General features: G+C 41.5%; 1 protein-coding gene across 7 annotated transcripts in view; it reads right to left on the bottom strand.

Moving 5' to 3' along the window:
* The window catches only part of dcc (DCC netrin 1 receptor), a 427,309-nt gene extending 410,666 nt beyond the window's left edge, over positions 1 to 16,643 (bottom strand). For all 7 annotated transcript variants that reach the window (XM_070989802.1, XM_070989803.1, XM_070989805.1 and 4 more), the window contains exon 1: positions 15,870 to 16,643. In XM_070989802.1, coding sequence (XP_070845903.1) covers positions 15,870 to 15,990 — 121 coding nt within the window. In that variant the 5' untranslated portion in view covers positions 15,991 to 16,643. The remainder of the gene's footprint in view (positions 1 to 15,869) is intronic.
* Between the last annotated feature and the right edge of the window lie 962 nt (positions 16,644 to 17,605).

Genomic DNA, 17,605 nt, shown 5'->3' with positions numbered 1-17,605 from the left:
AACAACACTTCTCAGTTTCTGATTTAAAAACACAAAATTATTGCTCCTGAAAAGTGGATTTTTCTGTTTTCAATCACAGCTGCTCAGATGAGTCACAGCTTCTTTCAAGTTGTTGGCAGTGTTTCATTTTGGATTGCAGCTTTGACCATGCAGGATCAGATTCTGGATCAGTCTACATGTGGAAAGTCACTGGTGAGTTGTAATGCACTTTTCAAATGCAGGGACCTTCATAGGAACATTGGATGTATTTTGAAGGGAGGAACCAACTTACAGGAAATCATGTTGCGTGTCTTTTTATAGTGGCAATAGTCAATATTTTTATATTCACAATGGAAAAGGCTGTGGCTCAGGAGGTAGAGCGGTTATTCAGTTATCCAAAATTTGATCCCTGGCTTCGGCAGTCTACGTGTATGACTGTGTGTGAAAGGGTGAATGCTTGTGTTGTAAAAGCGCCATGAGTGGTCATGAGACTAGAAAAGGGTTATATAAATACAGTCCATTTACCAAAACACAACTACTTATGTGAAAATATGTTGCTTGTAGTGACGAACCCACAGAGAATTATCTCCTGACTCTGCTGCTCCCCTCAGCTTTATGAAGCATTTTATCATCTTTTAGTTCATTATTTTGTTTTTTCCAACAGCTATTTTCAGCAAAGAATCTTAACATACTGTAGCCTACACAACTTGCTCAGCACCAAAACATGGAGACAAAGTTAGCAACAACCTGGCAAACAGAGCGTAATAGTTAGGTGCTGTGGAGCCAGATATTATTCTGGGGGTTGGAGAAAAAATTGAAAGGAGAATGAATTTTGGAGTTACAATCACCAGGTAACCTGAAACATAACTAGGTAAATGCTATTATTGTCTGCTGGATGTGTAAACAGGCTCACAAGTTAGCTATGTCAACTTAGAATATATAGTTTATGTATATAAACAGTAATTGCAGCTCTAGGATGGATACTGACTTGTGATTGGAGGTTACGCTATATCTCTGGAGGATACATGTAAAGGTTACACACCTGCTAAAACTATTGCCTACACAAACATCACTGTAACAAAATGCCATTATGTATGTACTACCACAGATTTTGAAAATCTGTTAATCTTTTCAGTCATTTTATTTATTTTTTTTAGTAAAAACTGGTTCCAGCTTGTCAGATAAGACAATTGCATACTTTGTTGTCTTTCGTGCCAATGCAAATTGAAATAAAGATGCCATCGTGGGCTGTGGGCTGATTTTACAGTGAAGTGAAACCACAAGTACATCTGTCATTGGAATAGGATCTATATTCTCTTTCAAAAACCCAGAACTGAACTCAAGTCAGTGAAATAAATCAAATCTGAAATATGACAGTGAACACCCTATATAAGTAATATCTCTACCTATAGGCAACAGCAGATCTTGAGCAAGTTTAAGGAGACCAAGGGAAATTTGTTTTATTGGTTAATATATGGTATGTGAGTATTTTCAAAATATACAATATTTGTCCTTTTTCATTCCCACCATTTTTTGCTTGAGGTTGACCCCTGACTGATAAATTAAGCTCTGCTGAGCACACACACAGAGGGAGAGCCCACGTGCTTCTGTTTGAATTATAATCTCAGATTAATAAATGAATAGAGTCCAGATCAAGACCCAAGTCCAGGTCAACCACCAAATTCAAGACAGAAAGTTCAACAAGTTGCAAGACAAAATAAGACAGTGCCAAGCCAAGAATAATAAGTTCCAAGTCATGTCTCAAGTCAAGACCAACAAGTTCCATGTTAAGCCAAAAGTCCGAACAAGTCTTAATCAGAACTTTATGATTAGGAAACATCGAGGAGTCAAATCATGGCTTGATAACTGATTAAATATGTGGGTATTCTCTCCTCATACACAGTTAATACATAAATAGGTAGGTGGGTGAATGGATGGAGGTGTAAATTAACATCTCCTTGGTGTTAAAATCCCACTCTGTCTCTAATGGATTGGCTCTGGCTTTAATATTGAGCTCTTATTATAATGAAACTGTTTTATTGCTTTGAGTTTTTAGCTTTAATGTGATTCTTGATTAAATTTACCTTCAGTGTTTGTTGTTTTTCTGCAGTTTTGTTGTTGCTGACATCTGAAAACCTTGAAGGTTGATGACTCTTAATCAAGCACAGAATGAAATAACATGTTTTTTTTTTTCACTGAATGCATCACTTGATCTCCACTTTCAATCATCGAACCATCATCTGTCCTATTCTGTCTGTCTATCCTCTCTGCTCTCAGGAGATCAGGAGATTTTTCAGAAAAAATGTCCAAAGATGAGAAATAATAATGAATAATGAAAATGTCATTATTTACCTTACTTAAATCAGGACTGTCTATATTTTCAAACACAATTTTTATATAATAAATATTTTTGTTTTAGATGTTTACACTCTTTTCACTCTTCTACTGTATTCCTAAGAACATCATCTGACAGATGTGAGAGACAGTCATCCTTCACTTCCAACACTGGAACAATCAGGAAGATGAGAAGAGACATCAAGCTCGTCATTAGCTGATTAATAAATGTATATTAATAATTAAATTCAGGAACAAGACCACGCCTCAAACACATCCTAATTACGCACCAGGTTATTTAACTGGTCCTGATTCATCAGTCTTGCCTTCAACTCGTTTTCTGCATCGTCTCTTATGACACGCACTAAAACACGAGCCAAAAAATCCTTACCTCAACTCATGGACCAGGAAGTCTTCCTCAAACCTTCCGACGCCAGCCTGTTCGACGACGAACCAACTCCTGGAGTCCCCAAATCACCTCCATCTCTGCAAATCCAATGCCGCAAGCAAACCAGGATGCGCTCAGAAGTCCACTCTATCTGACAATCGCAGCCCTCAACACCCAACAATTCCCTCTTAGTCGGCCCGTCGCCTGCCACTAGCTTCAGGGGAAGATCTTGTGTCCGCCGTCCAAAAAACACCGTCCCCGGCAGACGCCTCTCTCCCTCCCGCTCGAGGTCCAGGTGCTCGAGCGACAGGCAAAGCATCCGCCATACACATGTGTCACAGCAACACTCCAACCGCTCCCCAGCGCCAAACACATCCGAATAGACAGTAGCCCACCTGAAACATGCTCACAAGCAGCACAACATCCACTTCCACAACTCCAACAGAAAAACAAAGCTCTTCAAACTGGTCAACAAATCTCTGCAAACGACATCTCCTCCTTCCCGAGCATCCCAAGCACTTCCGGGTTCTCAGTGCCACGCCAAAACCAGCGCCGATGAAGTCACCACGCATCGCACGTATGACAAAGTATTTCACCTGTTTCATCAGCCCTTCCTCAGGGTCAGGTCGTATCAAACACCTATCCTAACCTTGTCAGAGCTGGACAATTACTTGTCCATAATCCTAGATCTAGCCTTGCGATTTTTACACGTATCAAACACTTTTCGCATCCCAAGCCGCCACTCGCCTGCCACAATTAAACCAAGGGACCTACAGGGTAACACTAGACCCAGAGCTATATTGCCACATTTTCGCAGCTCATCCCTCCCTGAATTGCCAATCATGCGGTGCATCCTCCCACCCAGCCACAGCATGCACCCTCACGACCCCCCTACCTCACTCTGCACCCCCAAATAAACAAATTCTAACAGCTTCCCCTAGTCTGCCACTCACAGCTCCCCCACCTCCCATCACCCCAAAGCCAGCTCCCAATCAGCCAATCGCCCTCAGCTCGCTCCCCAGAGATGTAGATAAGAGGAGAAGGCCAGTCCTCTTCCAAAGTGGAAGCATGGTCTGCAACAACTGTAACAATCTAGGTTGCAACGCCTCAAGCTGCTGATTCCTCCACACCTGCTCCTTCTGTGGCAGAGCCCATTCCAGACCCACTTGTCCCCACAACCCAACCAAGCATAGCCTGTGTACCTCAAGTACCTCAATACTCCCATTAAAGCTGCAGTAGGTAAGATTGAGAAGAGAGCAGACTCAGCCTGAAAATTTGAACCAACACAAGTTCCATGTCACTCCGCTGTGCTCATGCCCTGCTTCCAAGCCCGTCCTCCGTGCAGTGCCTGCGCAGCTGCCGTGACAACCAGTAACGTTAGCCTTAGCATTGCAAACTCTGCCCAGCCGCTACATCACAGTCGCTAACATACCGTACACACTGCGGAGTGTTACTGTAACAATCACCACATTAGATTTATGGTTATTTGTTGTCTTAGCTGTATATGCTGTTGTGTGCAGCGGCAGTATGGGCAGTTTCTCCTTTGCGGCTGGCTGTTGCTCCGCCATAGCTTTCACTAGCTTCCTGACGCTCACAGAGCTGTTTGACTGAGCGGCAGCCGGCAGCATGAGCGGAGGGAGGGGGCTGTTCGCAGCATGTGTGAGTAGTGATCGACAGATGTCAGACACTCTCTCAGATGCTCCTCTGGCTCTGATTGGTTGTTTTGTGTCGGGTGCGGTGGATTCTTGCAAATCGCAGTAGGAGCAGTAGGTAGGACCAATGGAGCCATTTTTTTCACAGATTACATGTTTCATGTCCCGCTGTCTGGGCATAGGGACAGTTTTAGCAAATATAACAAAAAATTACTTTTATACAAGTTACCTACTGCAGTTTTAACATCCACACTCTAGCTGCCGCCCTAAAGAATCACCCTGACTGGCAGTTCGTCAATTACCTAATTCAAGGAATTAGCCCAGACTTCTCCATGCACTATTCCACAATCAATCTCGCCATCTCCCTCATTCCTCTTGCAGGCCAAGGAGCCTGGTTGTCCAAAGCAGACACCACCAGTGCCTTCAAAGTCCTTCCCATCCACACCGACTTCTGGCACCTTTTCGGTGTTCACTGGAAGGCACATTCTACTTCGTAGTGCGCCTCACCTTTGGAGGTAAAAGCAGCCCAAAAATATTCGATTCCCTCACAGAATCACTCTGCTGCATCCTAACAAACAACCACAAAGTCCTGTACGTCATTCATCTCAAGATGACTTTCTTACCGTCTCACCACCATCTTCACCCCCAGCAAAGGCTCTTATCACTCTCACTACCACATTCCACAAACTTGGAGTTCCTATCTCCTCAGACAAAACAGAAGATCCCAGCACATCCTTGGACTTTCTCGGTATCACCCTCAACACTGTCTCACTCCAAGCATCACTGCCCTCCGAGAAAACCCATCGAATCACCATACTCATTTCAAATTTCCTACTGGCCCACAAGTGCACCAAACACCAACTCTTTTCACTTATAGAACACCTCCATTCCACCACTTGCATCACCCCCTTAGGCTGATCATTCATGTCACACCTCCTCTCCATCGCCTCCTCCGTCCCATCCCTCCACAACTACACCACGCTCGGCAAAACATGTAAGATGGAGCTAAAACTGCGGCACCGGTTCCTTTCGTTCTGGAACGGTATCTCCTTCTTTTACGACAACCATGTCACCAAGCAGGAAAACATGCACTTGCTCAACGATGCTGCCCCTTCCATTGGATTCGGCAGCTACTACAGTGGAAAGTGGTTCTCAGCCACATGGCCTAGCAAATTTGCAACACTCTCCCCTTCCTCCATCATATGCGAATTATATCCCATCGTGATAGCAACCATTCTTTGGGGACATGAATGGTCAAAAAGGATAATCGTTATCCACTCCAACAACAGTGCGATCATCACCATCATTAACAAAAGAAGATTACACTTTCCACACATCATCAAGCAATTCTTTTGGAAGCTCACCTTAGTTTCAGCTCAACACCAGTTCATCATCCATGCATCCCACATCCCAGGCCACAAAAACTCAATTGTTAACTCACTTTCTCATTTCGCCTTCCAAAAATTCAGCCAATTGGCTCTAACCTCCGACCGTTTTCCGACTCCACTCCCACCATGTTCAGCCACCACCTTCAACTGAGACCAGAGCTAGAAATCTTACGGGTTTTGAGATGCCATTCTCAATAGCGTCTCCCCCCGGACGCTCTCCCCCTTCTCTTTATCTGACCGGATGGAATTGCTTTAAAGCTTTTCATGCCTCCTTCAGGCTCCCTTTCCCATCTCTCGACACTCACTTTCACTAACTTCATCACATCTGCTCACTTGATCCTTAAGATCAAATTTTCCACCATACAGGCTTATATCAGCGGTATAAATTTCATCATGAAGTTATCAACGGGAGCGCCTTGCCCACCTTATCCCACTCCCACATCCGCATGTCCATCAAAGTTCTCCGCAAGACTGAACCTCTCTCCGACCCTAAACATTTGCCTTTCACCTCCACCCTTCTGGGCCCATGCATAGTTACCCTGCGCTCAGGTTATCTGTCTCCTTTCGTAGACAAAGTACAGCCACCTCTACTGCTTCCCAGCAGGGCATTCCCGACCACATCGTTAAAATTCTCAGCTGTCTCAGCCATCTCTCAACTCCTCCACCCTCATCCCTTAATCCCTCGACCCTCATCCTTCCATCCCTCCTTTCATCATCCCTACTTTCCTTCATCCCAAGACACATTAAATGATTGTAGTGTGGTCGTTGTTAGTGAACATGTCAGTGCTGTTCTGGGCCTATTGATCATCATTTAAAGCAGAGATGGATCAACACATACAGGCAGGAATGCTAATGCATGAGCTTCAATCTAATCTAAGTCGGACAAAATGTCGTAAAGGTATAAAGCTTACCTAAAACCTCTATTTCCCTCTGTTTCAGCCCTTTCAGAATGTGCTGTTTCTGGCATCTGTAGCTTTAAATGTTATGTTACCACATGTTATTGTGGTAACGGGGAGAGCTTAGACTCACCTAGCACTACCCGTGTGAAAGCAGTGGACATGTAGGCAATGAATAGACCAAGTGCTGCAGTAGTTCAACCGCACATGTTCGAACCTGAATCAGATCCTGAAGGGAGGGAAGGCTCCTACAGAACCTCAGACTCAAAGAATTAAGTGGGAGGCTTCTGTATGGTTAGTCAAAAAATGTCTCTCAATTTTTTTTCTCTTCAATACGAGTGCCGCCTGTACAGGGGGCAGCATGAGATGCAGAATTCAGATGGTCAAAGCTCACACTAGGAAGCATCATTCCTAACTTGTAGCATACCAGAATGACGGGGAGCCTCTACCAAGCATTGCCACCCAAATGAAACATAATTCATACCCCAAGAAATTATGCGGGCATGTAACGAAAACACGAAAATAGCGTATGTCCACTTTAGTGCGTCTGCTGATTTCAATGCGTCACGCAAACCACACAAGCCTGGTATGATGTAAAAGCAGAGAGTCTGAAGGTCCTGGTTGTTCACATTAAGGGGGGGGGGCTCTTCATGTGATATACTGTCTCTGGGGGTTACTTCCTTCTGGATCATCACTGGTGTTTCTATGAACTTGGGTGCTGCCCCTCGAATCTCTTGACTCTGACTGGTCAGATAGAGGTAGATAGAGGTGCCAATCATCAAAATTGACCACTGGGTTGCTGAGACATTGAGCGACATAGTTTCAGCGCTCCTTGTCATTTACACATGAATGGGCTGAGCGCACACAGACACACTGCTGACTAGCACTACTGGCCATTCACCTCAGGCTGAGAAAAATTAGCTAGTGAGAGCACACACATTCAAATCTAAAACGTGGGTGTTATTATTGGTTGCAAATACTGTTATGCAAGGTTTCTTATTTCTTTAGCTTTATACACGCATGAATTGTTTGTGTCAGTGCACATGTGGAAAGTGTGCAAGAATCCAGTCAGAGTCTGAGAACATAGCGTAGCATACCAGCCACATGGCCTTAGATGCTGACATCATCCATGCATTCGTTGATGTAGGCTGACATCATCAATATACACAGCAGTGATGGAAATTCCCTGGGCAGATAAAATGGTCTGCAGAGTACTGACAAAAATCTCAATCACTTTTGATAGTAATAATTGTGCAGCAGTTCCTCATCTCCTGTTTCGATGTTAGTTCCAGCTGCAGTGATCTATTTGTTCTCCATGGAGTGAACGTTGGAGAGAAAGACAGACAGAAGCAGCGTTTTATAGGGATTGGCTTTTAGCTTAGCTGTTAGCCCACCGCAGCACTCCAGAGTGGTTGTGCTAATCTACAAAAGAAACACACAGCTAATTATTTGTATACTTACATGTCCCTTGTCTGCAGGTATTCCACACAAAGCTGGAAGTGACCCGTCCTTTAGAAAAACTCTCCTGGCTAATCCTGCCTTGTACTGATCAAGGTCAGCCTCAAAGTGGTTAGCACACACCAACAGGTTTTTGCCAACTGCAGCTGGGACGGTGCCTTCAAAAATGAATTCAATCCACATCACTCTTCTGTCCTCTGCAGCTGGGAGTCGATGGAGTGATTTGTGCTTGTATTTACAGCCAAGAAGAGAACAACCGCGTGTGGCGCCTGGACATCATGATTCCTAACACGGTGCTTTCGATAGCGACATTGCGGTTCTCTGAGGAGGTAGCGCTGTATTTGGTGGATGGAAAGACACTGGGGAGAGGAGGAAGGGGTGGTGGGTGGTGGGTGGGAATATGCAATATGCTGGCTTGTTACATAATTGTCCTCGCTGAATTCGATCGGCTCGTTTGGAAGCTGCGGACAGGGTGCTTTCAGAAATCTGTATCTCACTCAAAAAAGGCACAGACGGTCTTATTTCACACTTTGTATGCATGTGATAGCAGCAGAGACACAAAATAACACCCCAAATCCCAGAAAAAGTGCTTTTCATAATATGGGACCTTTAAATCAAGTGCTTGTTTCTTGTCTGATGTCATACATCAGGCAGTTTTATTTTTGGAGCATTTTACTTGTTTCAAGCTTTTTAGTGCTCAATTATCTTAATAAGATATTTTTAAATTGTTACTGAGATCATATGAGATGGGACAGAGATTAAATGGATTAGATAAGTCAAGAAAGTGTGAGATAGAACAAGATAAAACAAAATTAGGTGAGGCATGGTCAAAAGAAAAGTGAGATCAGATGTGATAAATTGAGACAAGCAAAGATGAGATATACAACAGTATAGAATCAGCTAAGATGAAGCAGGGATGGAATAACAGGGCAAGAGGAGATGACATGGACTTGAAAAGGCAAGACAAGAGAGGAAAACAAAAAAACAAAATGAGTTATATTAACATTGGATAAAATGAAATTTACAGAATAAAAATAAAAATGCGATAATATGAGCTGAGATGATAGTACAACAGTGTATATGGATGTATGGATGTCTGTATACAGTATATATGTTAACATAAATATATAAAATAAGAGAGGAAAACATGGGATGAGAAATATGTTAAAAATATGTCGATATGGTCCAAGTAAGATATAATAAAACAAGATCCAACGAGATGAAAGATAAAAAAAGTGATAATATAGAATTATAAAAATACATAAGATCAATGAATTGGGCAAATTAAATTAAACAAGATGAGTATACATAGATCAAGTAGCAATATCAGAAATTAGAAAAGACAAAACAAAATGAGATGAGATAAAACAAAATGAATAAATGAGATGCTGGGATTTAGATAAGACAAGGGTAGACAAAATATGAGGAGATAAGATAAGACAGTATTTGACAAAATGAAACAAGATTAGACTAGATGAAATTTGACATGACACTAAGGAAGGAAATTCAAGACAATTCAAGCCAAACCATTATGGGAACAACAGATACGAGACCGTGGAGAACTCTTGGGGCTTCAGAAACAAAAATGACTGAAATCAAAAGCAGTCAGAGGGTAGATGTCCAGCTCAGCAACGTTCTGCAATTTTCGGAAACAGCTTCTAAACTCCTTGCTGCCCTCCACCACATAAGCACCCACCTCCACACGTGACCCCTATCCCAACAAAATATGCTGAATACCCCCCCTTGCACACACACACACACACACACACACACACACACACACACAACACACACACACACACACACACACACACACACACACACACACACACACACACACACACACACACACACACACACACAGGAACATTCCCATGCATACACACAAACCTGACACCTGGACTACACTTCTGCCCTTTCACTGAATATCTCTGCATCACCACCATGCTTCCTACTTGTACTATGTGCAATCACCACACGGTCTTCATGCACATATACATAATTTCATGCACAGGTATATGTATGCACATATGTACATTTTTTTTTACACATGTACGTAACAGTATATAAAGCTTGACCCTTTATGACCCAGTGCATCATCATTGTTATGCCTCCTATTTGCACAACAGACAGCTACCTCTAAAGCACTGGCTAGGCATCATTTACTATTGTGTACATTGTACAGTTATGCATTATCTTATTCTGGACCATATTATATTAATCTGGACAACATAACTCAGGAATATTCGGACAGTTTCCGAATCCCGATAATGGGCGTCAGGGAGTGCCACATGGTCATCACTGCTTTGCCTACCCATTGTACTATGTTCAATCAAAGCTGAGGTTATCAGCTTTATCTTCACTTATGTTTATATAGCCTTAGATACTGGCCTGTAAAAACAGCAGGAAACAATGTGAAAATTAAAACAGTAATAAATATCATAAAAGTTCCTGTAAAATTCCAACCAAAACTGTCAGTAGACCAGAATTGAGCAGAATGCATACACATATCAGAGTGCACAGGCAGCAAAGTGTTTTTCTAAACTGTAGACAGTGAAAACAAATCCTCCTCTGGATAACAACAAAGCTTCAAAGATAAATCTTCTTAGTCTTAATACTAACACAGCAATGATTGCTACAGTATTGTCCAAGTGGCCACACCCTCTATGCACACACACATATTCATCCAGACAGACAGACAGACAGACAGACAGAGGCTGCATGGGATGATGTGTAACAAGGACAGAAGCACTCTGGGACAAAAACAATAAATAAAAAGAAAGAGGATCACGAAAGACCCTTATAAGCACAGTTTTTATTAGAGCTGCTGGTTCTTGAAAGGTAGAGTGATACCTCTGTGCACTGGAAGCCCCATAAAACCTGCCATCAACAACAGTAACAATAATGTGTCGTCAGTATGAGCAGCAACCCGAGGATAACATTGTGCTTCTTTATTACTTTAAAGGTTGTTCTTAGCCATATGACCAGAAATGTCAGTCTGATGGCCAGTCAATCAACCACTTAGGTCCAAACTGAAATAACTCAACTATCTTGAATCTTCCTCTTTTCACTTATCTTTCACTTATTACTTATCAAAATATCTTAACATCTAATAAATGGCACAAAGTTTTGTACAGACTTTCATGGTTCCCAGCAGATGAATCCCTTCTGACTTTTCCTCTAGCCCCACAATTAGGCTGACATTTTTGGTTTTCTGCGAAAAATTTTAACAACTACTGGATAGATATAAAATTGTAATAATTTCAGTGATCCCTTTCAAAATTGTCCAAATTTATATTTGTTCAGTGCTTACAGGCAAAATGAATAACATTCCCATCAGCCTAAACTGTAATTTGTGTTTAGTGCTAATTAGGTTTGTATGCTTATACACCAAACTAAGGTGGTGATCATATAACTAGCCTACTAAAAATCCACATCCATAAATAATTTGAATGATAGTTTTGGTCCAGAGTGAGGCATCTCAACTACTATTGCTCAGATCAACATGAAATTTCTAGTGAATAGGATTATCCCTAATGCTCAGTTTACTATTTGAACAGGGAAGCTGCTGGTTTCTACACAGGGTGACAGTTTTAAATGTGAAGATGATCTTACGAAAGAACTCCATCAGGTTCACCAATCTTGGGTGAAGTTTAATGGTAAATCAAGGAGGTTAAAGCTCATTGGTAATAATCTAATAACACACTGAAACAAAAACTAAGATGATGTATTCCCCTCTGTTAGACTTCTAATTTGTTCTGTTAGACTACTAATTTGGTCAGAGGCTGAAATATCCTGGTGGCAGGATAAGGAACTACACAGAATTTTAAAGATTTTCTCACAATCAGCTGTGTTTCTGACTATGTGAACATCTCTCTTAGTAAAGGTTCTTTCATTATTATTTCTTCCTGTCACAACTTCCTGTTGTGAAGTGATCCTGCCTCTGCTTTATGCATGAGTTCAATATGATTTAGATTTAACTTGCAAAATCGTGATATTCTGTCAGCAGTCAACCCAAAACACATCAGTTTCTAAACAAACCAAAATAGAGCGAAAACACAAACAACTGCAGCAGCATAATGCTCATCTAATTAACAAGCAGCCACTAACAGCAATATATGTCCTAAGATTTGATGTAGTCACAGAAACTAATTCCAGAAATAAACTGTTCTTATGCTTGAAGCATGAATTTGGAAAAACCTCCTTCACTAACAATAAACCAATAAACAAGTCCTGTGTAAACTGGACTTTAATAATTTCCTAACAATTTAATCAGTTAACACTATCCCAGTTAAAACACTCTTTTTTCCTGTAATGATGATGATGTACCACATGATCAAACCTGATAGATCCCACTCAAGCAAGAGTGTATGCATGGTGTTTAGGTGCTTATTATTGAGATAGATAGATAGATAGATAGATAGATAGATAGATAGATAGATAGATAGATAGATAGATAGATAGATAGATAGATAGATAGATAGATAGATAGGACTTTATTGATCTCACACTGGGGAAATTTCACTTGAGAATACTATTGTACTTGAGAAAATACTATTTCGCTTGAGAAATACTGGGTTTATGTATATGCACAATATATACAGTTTATGAAAATACAGTTGCCAATATGGATAAATATGGATATATCTGCAATTGGTTAATATTAGCCACTAATTACTAATAATTAGCATACACACCTGAGACTGCAGCAATACAACAGGATCCATGCAAGACCTGATTAGACTGACTTGTGTCCAGGGTCAGGTCCTGGTTGGAGGACCTGTGAAGACCTCCAATGTGAGGACAATTATAGGTTAATGATAGCATGTTAGCTCCTGCAGTTTATGCTGACCTCTCTGCCCATTCTGTTTCCCTGCAAAACTTCACCATTTCAGTGCTATTGTGGCCAGCCCCTTAGCAAGGGGTCTCCAGGTGATTATGTGCCGTGTAGGGTGGCAAGCCAAAAAATGCGCAAGCCAAAAAAATGGGGGAAAAAAACATCCAGTATGTGTGCCTGTCGCAGCTCTGGAAGAAGCCCATCCAATCGTTTCATTCAGCCCAAATGAAATGATCAGATGGCCAACTTGCCTATTTATGCCTACCTACATGAACTCGAGCACTCTTTGCTCATGACTGGAGTTTTCCACGAGGCTAGGCAGACCTACTGCTAAAGCAATAGCAAGTTAGTCACACAGGAATTGCAGAGAGAGTGCAGCCAACATTTCTCAATACTACCTGCTAACTTGACAGCAACAATATGCATATTTGTTGTTTACATTCATTATAATAAGTTGTTTCCTTACATGTAAATGACACATGAGGCACACACCCACAGCAGAGAGCAGTAACTGCTGGGCCATGTAACCAATTTAGACTGAGGTACGTTGGTGATGGCTATTTTGCTCGTAGTTTATTTATGTATTTATGAAACAAACTAGGCTTCTCATCACTACTCCTCTTTCCATCACTCTCTTGTGGGTAGTAAGGTACATTCATGTGTTTTGAAAAAGATGGGATTTTTTTCTTGGATACTTTCACAATTTAGCTTACTAGATTTGAAAGTATGCTTTACCTGAAAAAGAGTCAAAATAGAGGAACTCAGACTGTTGGCTCTCCAACTTGACTTGCTGTAAAAACTATTCTGAATGTTGTTCAGAAAATTTTCTGAATCAGTGTGTATAAAGGTTTCATGAATGAAGCAGGAGAAGAAGTGTGCGTGTGAGTACTGTTGGATCCACACAGATAAATGCTCGGTCTGAGTAAAATATTCAGCAGAGGATTTTAAAGCTGAGCTCCTGAGAACTGCTCAGCTGATCCAGCAGGTAGAGTGTGTGTGTGTGTGTGTGTGTGTGTGTGTGTGTGTGTGTGTGTGTGTGTGTGTGTGTGTGTGTGTGTGTGTGTGTGTGTGTGTGTCTGTCTGTCTGTCTGTCTGTCTGTCTGTCTGTCTGTCTGTACGCTCTCCTACTACCAATTAGCTTATTTAAAGTGTTTGGACACAATTTATTGACAACAGGACACTCACAGAAAAAAAAAAAAAAAAGAATTAGCCGAGTCTTCTATGAAATCTGTTTGTTCAGTAACAAAAATCCTAAAGCAAAACATGATGTTGGGAAATTTAAAGTGGACTGAATCAATGATTCATTTAAATACTGTGTGTTCTAACATAAATAAACCACAGACAGACCAAAGACATCAAAGTCACAAACTGTTAAATTCAAGCACAACCCCAATAAAACCAGTTAACTCATTAAATCTACTAAAACCCTTTCAAATTAATTGTAAAAGTTATTTGCATGATATCGAAGGCCAATCCTGCACCATCATGTAAAACATACAACATTACCCACTTATTTGGATTTATAATGTACAGTATATTATTGGGCATCATTGTATAGTGTATATTCAGTGTATATACAGTTGAAGAGGTAAGACTTCTATAGTTGTTATTTTAAATGATTTTGCTTTTTCCTGTATTTTGTTCTTAGCATGCTTTGCTTTTGTTTGTTTTATGTGCTTTGGCTGGAAGGTGACACTGCAATTTCCCTTTGACATTAATACAGTACTCTATCTGTGCAACAAGCAGCCCAAACCTGATCAGGCCATGCATACCCCTCATTTTAAGTGAAGTAGACGGTAAAAAAGCAGAAAAAAACAAGTAAGATTCACTGCAATCTGCTAAAACCACTAGCCTGACACATGATCGAAATAAGAGAAATATAATAAAACTCCAACAAATACAACAAAGACCTAAAAGTCAAGCAAGGCCAGTCAGATCCAACAACCTCCACCAATCTGGAGGGAGCCTCAGTCAGCGAAAGATCCTGAAAGGGCAAATGATTAGACCCACTGAAACCAGCTGATGCCCACTAAAATCCATTTAATCAGTCAAAATCTGGTAAAAACAAACAAGCAAATAAACAGAAACATTCAAACCTGCCAGGCTAAACCTGATCTGTCCCCGGACATCCTTTCATTCTGGCAGAAGGCTAAAATAGCAATATTCACTGATATCTGCTCAAAGAAGAAATTACAAATTAGAATTTTGCCAAAATCTGGCACAGCCCTCATGAAAAAACAAACTGATCAAATCCAGTGAAGGCAAGCAAAATGTGGCTACAAACACATTCAGACTTAACAGCCTGAACCTTAATAGTGCTAAGAAAATTAACCAGTTTGGGCACAAGTGATAATGAAACAGTAGCAGAAAACAGTCAGATTTTACTAATACCTGCTCAAACCAGCTGCTTAGATCAGACTGCTGAAGCCCAGCACAATCCATTTATACAAGCAAAAATAATGTGAACACACACACACACACACACACACACACACACACACACACACACACACACACACACACACACACACACACACAAATCAAATCCTGTAAACCAATAATTCATATAATTCTAGTAAAATTCACTAAAACCTGCTCAAAGCAGCAGTGGAGCCCAGTGAAATTAATTGAAGTCAGACCCAGCAGAAGCCAGTCAAAGCCTGAAGCCTAGTGCCTGATCACACAAGTGAAGCCTTGTAATAAACAGAGCTACCGATCAGACAGTCGGAATTTAAACAGCAGTCAACAAGGAGACGCAACAAATGTGTCAATTCTCGTTTGGTATGCGGCAACCAGACCAACCAGCAACCACACAAACGCGCGCGCATGGACCCCCCCACCCCCCAAACACACACACACACACACACACACACACACACACACACACACACTGCGGGATGGACGGAGAAACCACGAAAGATCTTTTTGTCCACTCACCGTGCGCTGCGGGGTGAGCAGCCAGCAGCCAGCAGAGCAGCAGCAGGTAGAGTCCTCCTGTCCTCCTCAGCACCAGCACCTCCCAAACATCACCAATACATCCAACCAAAGCCAGCTCCATGATGCCCTGCTCCAGTCCCAATGAGCCCGAGGAATCACAGGAGCAAGTGCCCACAAATCCTGATGCTGTTTGATTTGAAGGGGAAAAAAAAAAAAAAAATCTACAGAATCCAAATGTCAATTAAAATTCAAATAACAGAAAAACACCCACAGGGTGGCGACGATGATAATGATGATGATGATGATGATAATGATGATGATGATGATGATGATGATGATGATGATGATGATGATGAAGAGGAGAGAGAGGGCTAAGACAACCTCTTCTCTCCTTGCGTGTAACCCTCCCCGATCGGGCTCGAATCCCAACAAGAAAAAGAGAAAATAAAAATCCAAAACACACGCGCGCACGTGCGCGGTTACTTTTCTTCTTCTCTTAATGAGAAATAAGTTCCAGTAACTATGCAGGCTGAGTTTCCATCACTCCTGCCCGGTGCGGCTGATTCCCATTTATACAGATGCAAGACGGGTTAAAATCCACGCTACCCTCCCGGAGGTCTGCTTCGTCTGCCAGGGAGGACGGATGGAGAGGGTAGGAAGAGGAGGAGGCGGAGTGTGAAGGGAGAGGGTCTCTCCCACTCTCTGTCTCTCTGTCATTCTCTCTCTGTTTTCTCTGTAGGTCTAGAGAACTGGGGAGAGACCGGGGAGAGAGAGGAGGTCGAGAGACCTAAGCAGAACCTGAAGCCATTGATCTAAAGAGGCGGGAGGTAAAGTCCGGAGCTGGATCTTAGGGGAGCGGGGTCTAGTAGAAGATGGAGCCCTGCATAGGAGGCACAGCAGATAAGCTGAATCTTCCTGCCCTCTCAGGTCACACCGGGAACTTTATCCATCACAGCTGAAAACATTCATCATTTCATTAGTATGGTCTTTGTATAGGATAAGGATATACAAATATTAGATGGCATTTAAAAAATTAGATTTGGATTTTTACTGTATGATTTGTGTTTAAGCTAATTTCTGAAAAATAAGAAGATCATAGTAAATTACATCACGTCATACCTCAGATTACTATCTTATATTTAAAATCCCATATTTTCACTCACTATTACAATTTTTACCTTGTATACATGGTCATAATTATTATCATATCTATTTTGATGTAATGTTTCAGTTAGAATTGTAACAAGAGAAACGTTTGACACAGCATATCATACATTTGACTGAAAATGTCAACAATTTTGACTTTGACTACTCTGAGTTTTTACTTCGAAAAGACAGAAAATCTGAAATCTTAGACCACATAATTTTGAGTCAATGAGTGGATTTATTTGTATTGTCTCGAACTGTCATTATTTCTTTCCATGGCAGAAGAAAACAGTTCAATTCCTCCACACAGAAAGGGGAGCAGAAGTCCAAGAAGCTGGCAGGGGGTTGAAGGGGGTGAATACAGGCAGGAAGTGAAAGGCTGGACTGCTACAGCAGAAGCCAACACATTATCACTCCCAACCTGTCACACTTTAAGGCACTGGGTACCCCTTTAGCATCATTTTTCAACGTGCAGGGCTCCACAGTCAAGTTAACAATAATATGCAATGTCCAGGCAGCAACATCTGGTTAGACTTTCAAAATAAAGCTTGCTGAGAACAATAATAGGCGATTAACATTGTGACACACCT

The sequence above is a fragment of the Chaetodon trifascialis genome, chromosome 20, assembly GCF_039877785.1.
Source record: "Chaetodon trifascialis isolate fChaTrf1 chromosome 20, fChaTrf1.hap1, whole genome shotgun sequence".
In the NCBI taxonomy this organism is placed as follows: Eukaryota; Metazoa; Chordata; class Actinopteri; order Chaetodontiformes; family Chaetodontidae; genus Chaetodon; species Chaetodon trifascialis.
The sequence above is the reverse complement of the archived record's forward strand: the minus strand, read 5'-3'. Positions and strand labels throughout refer to the sequence as shown.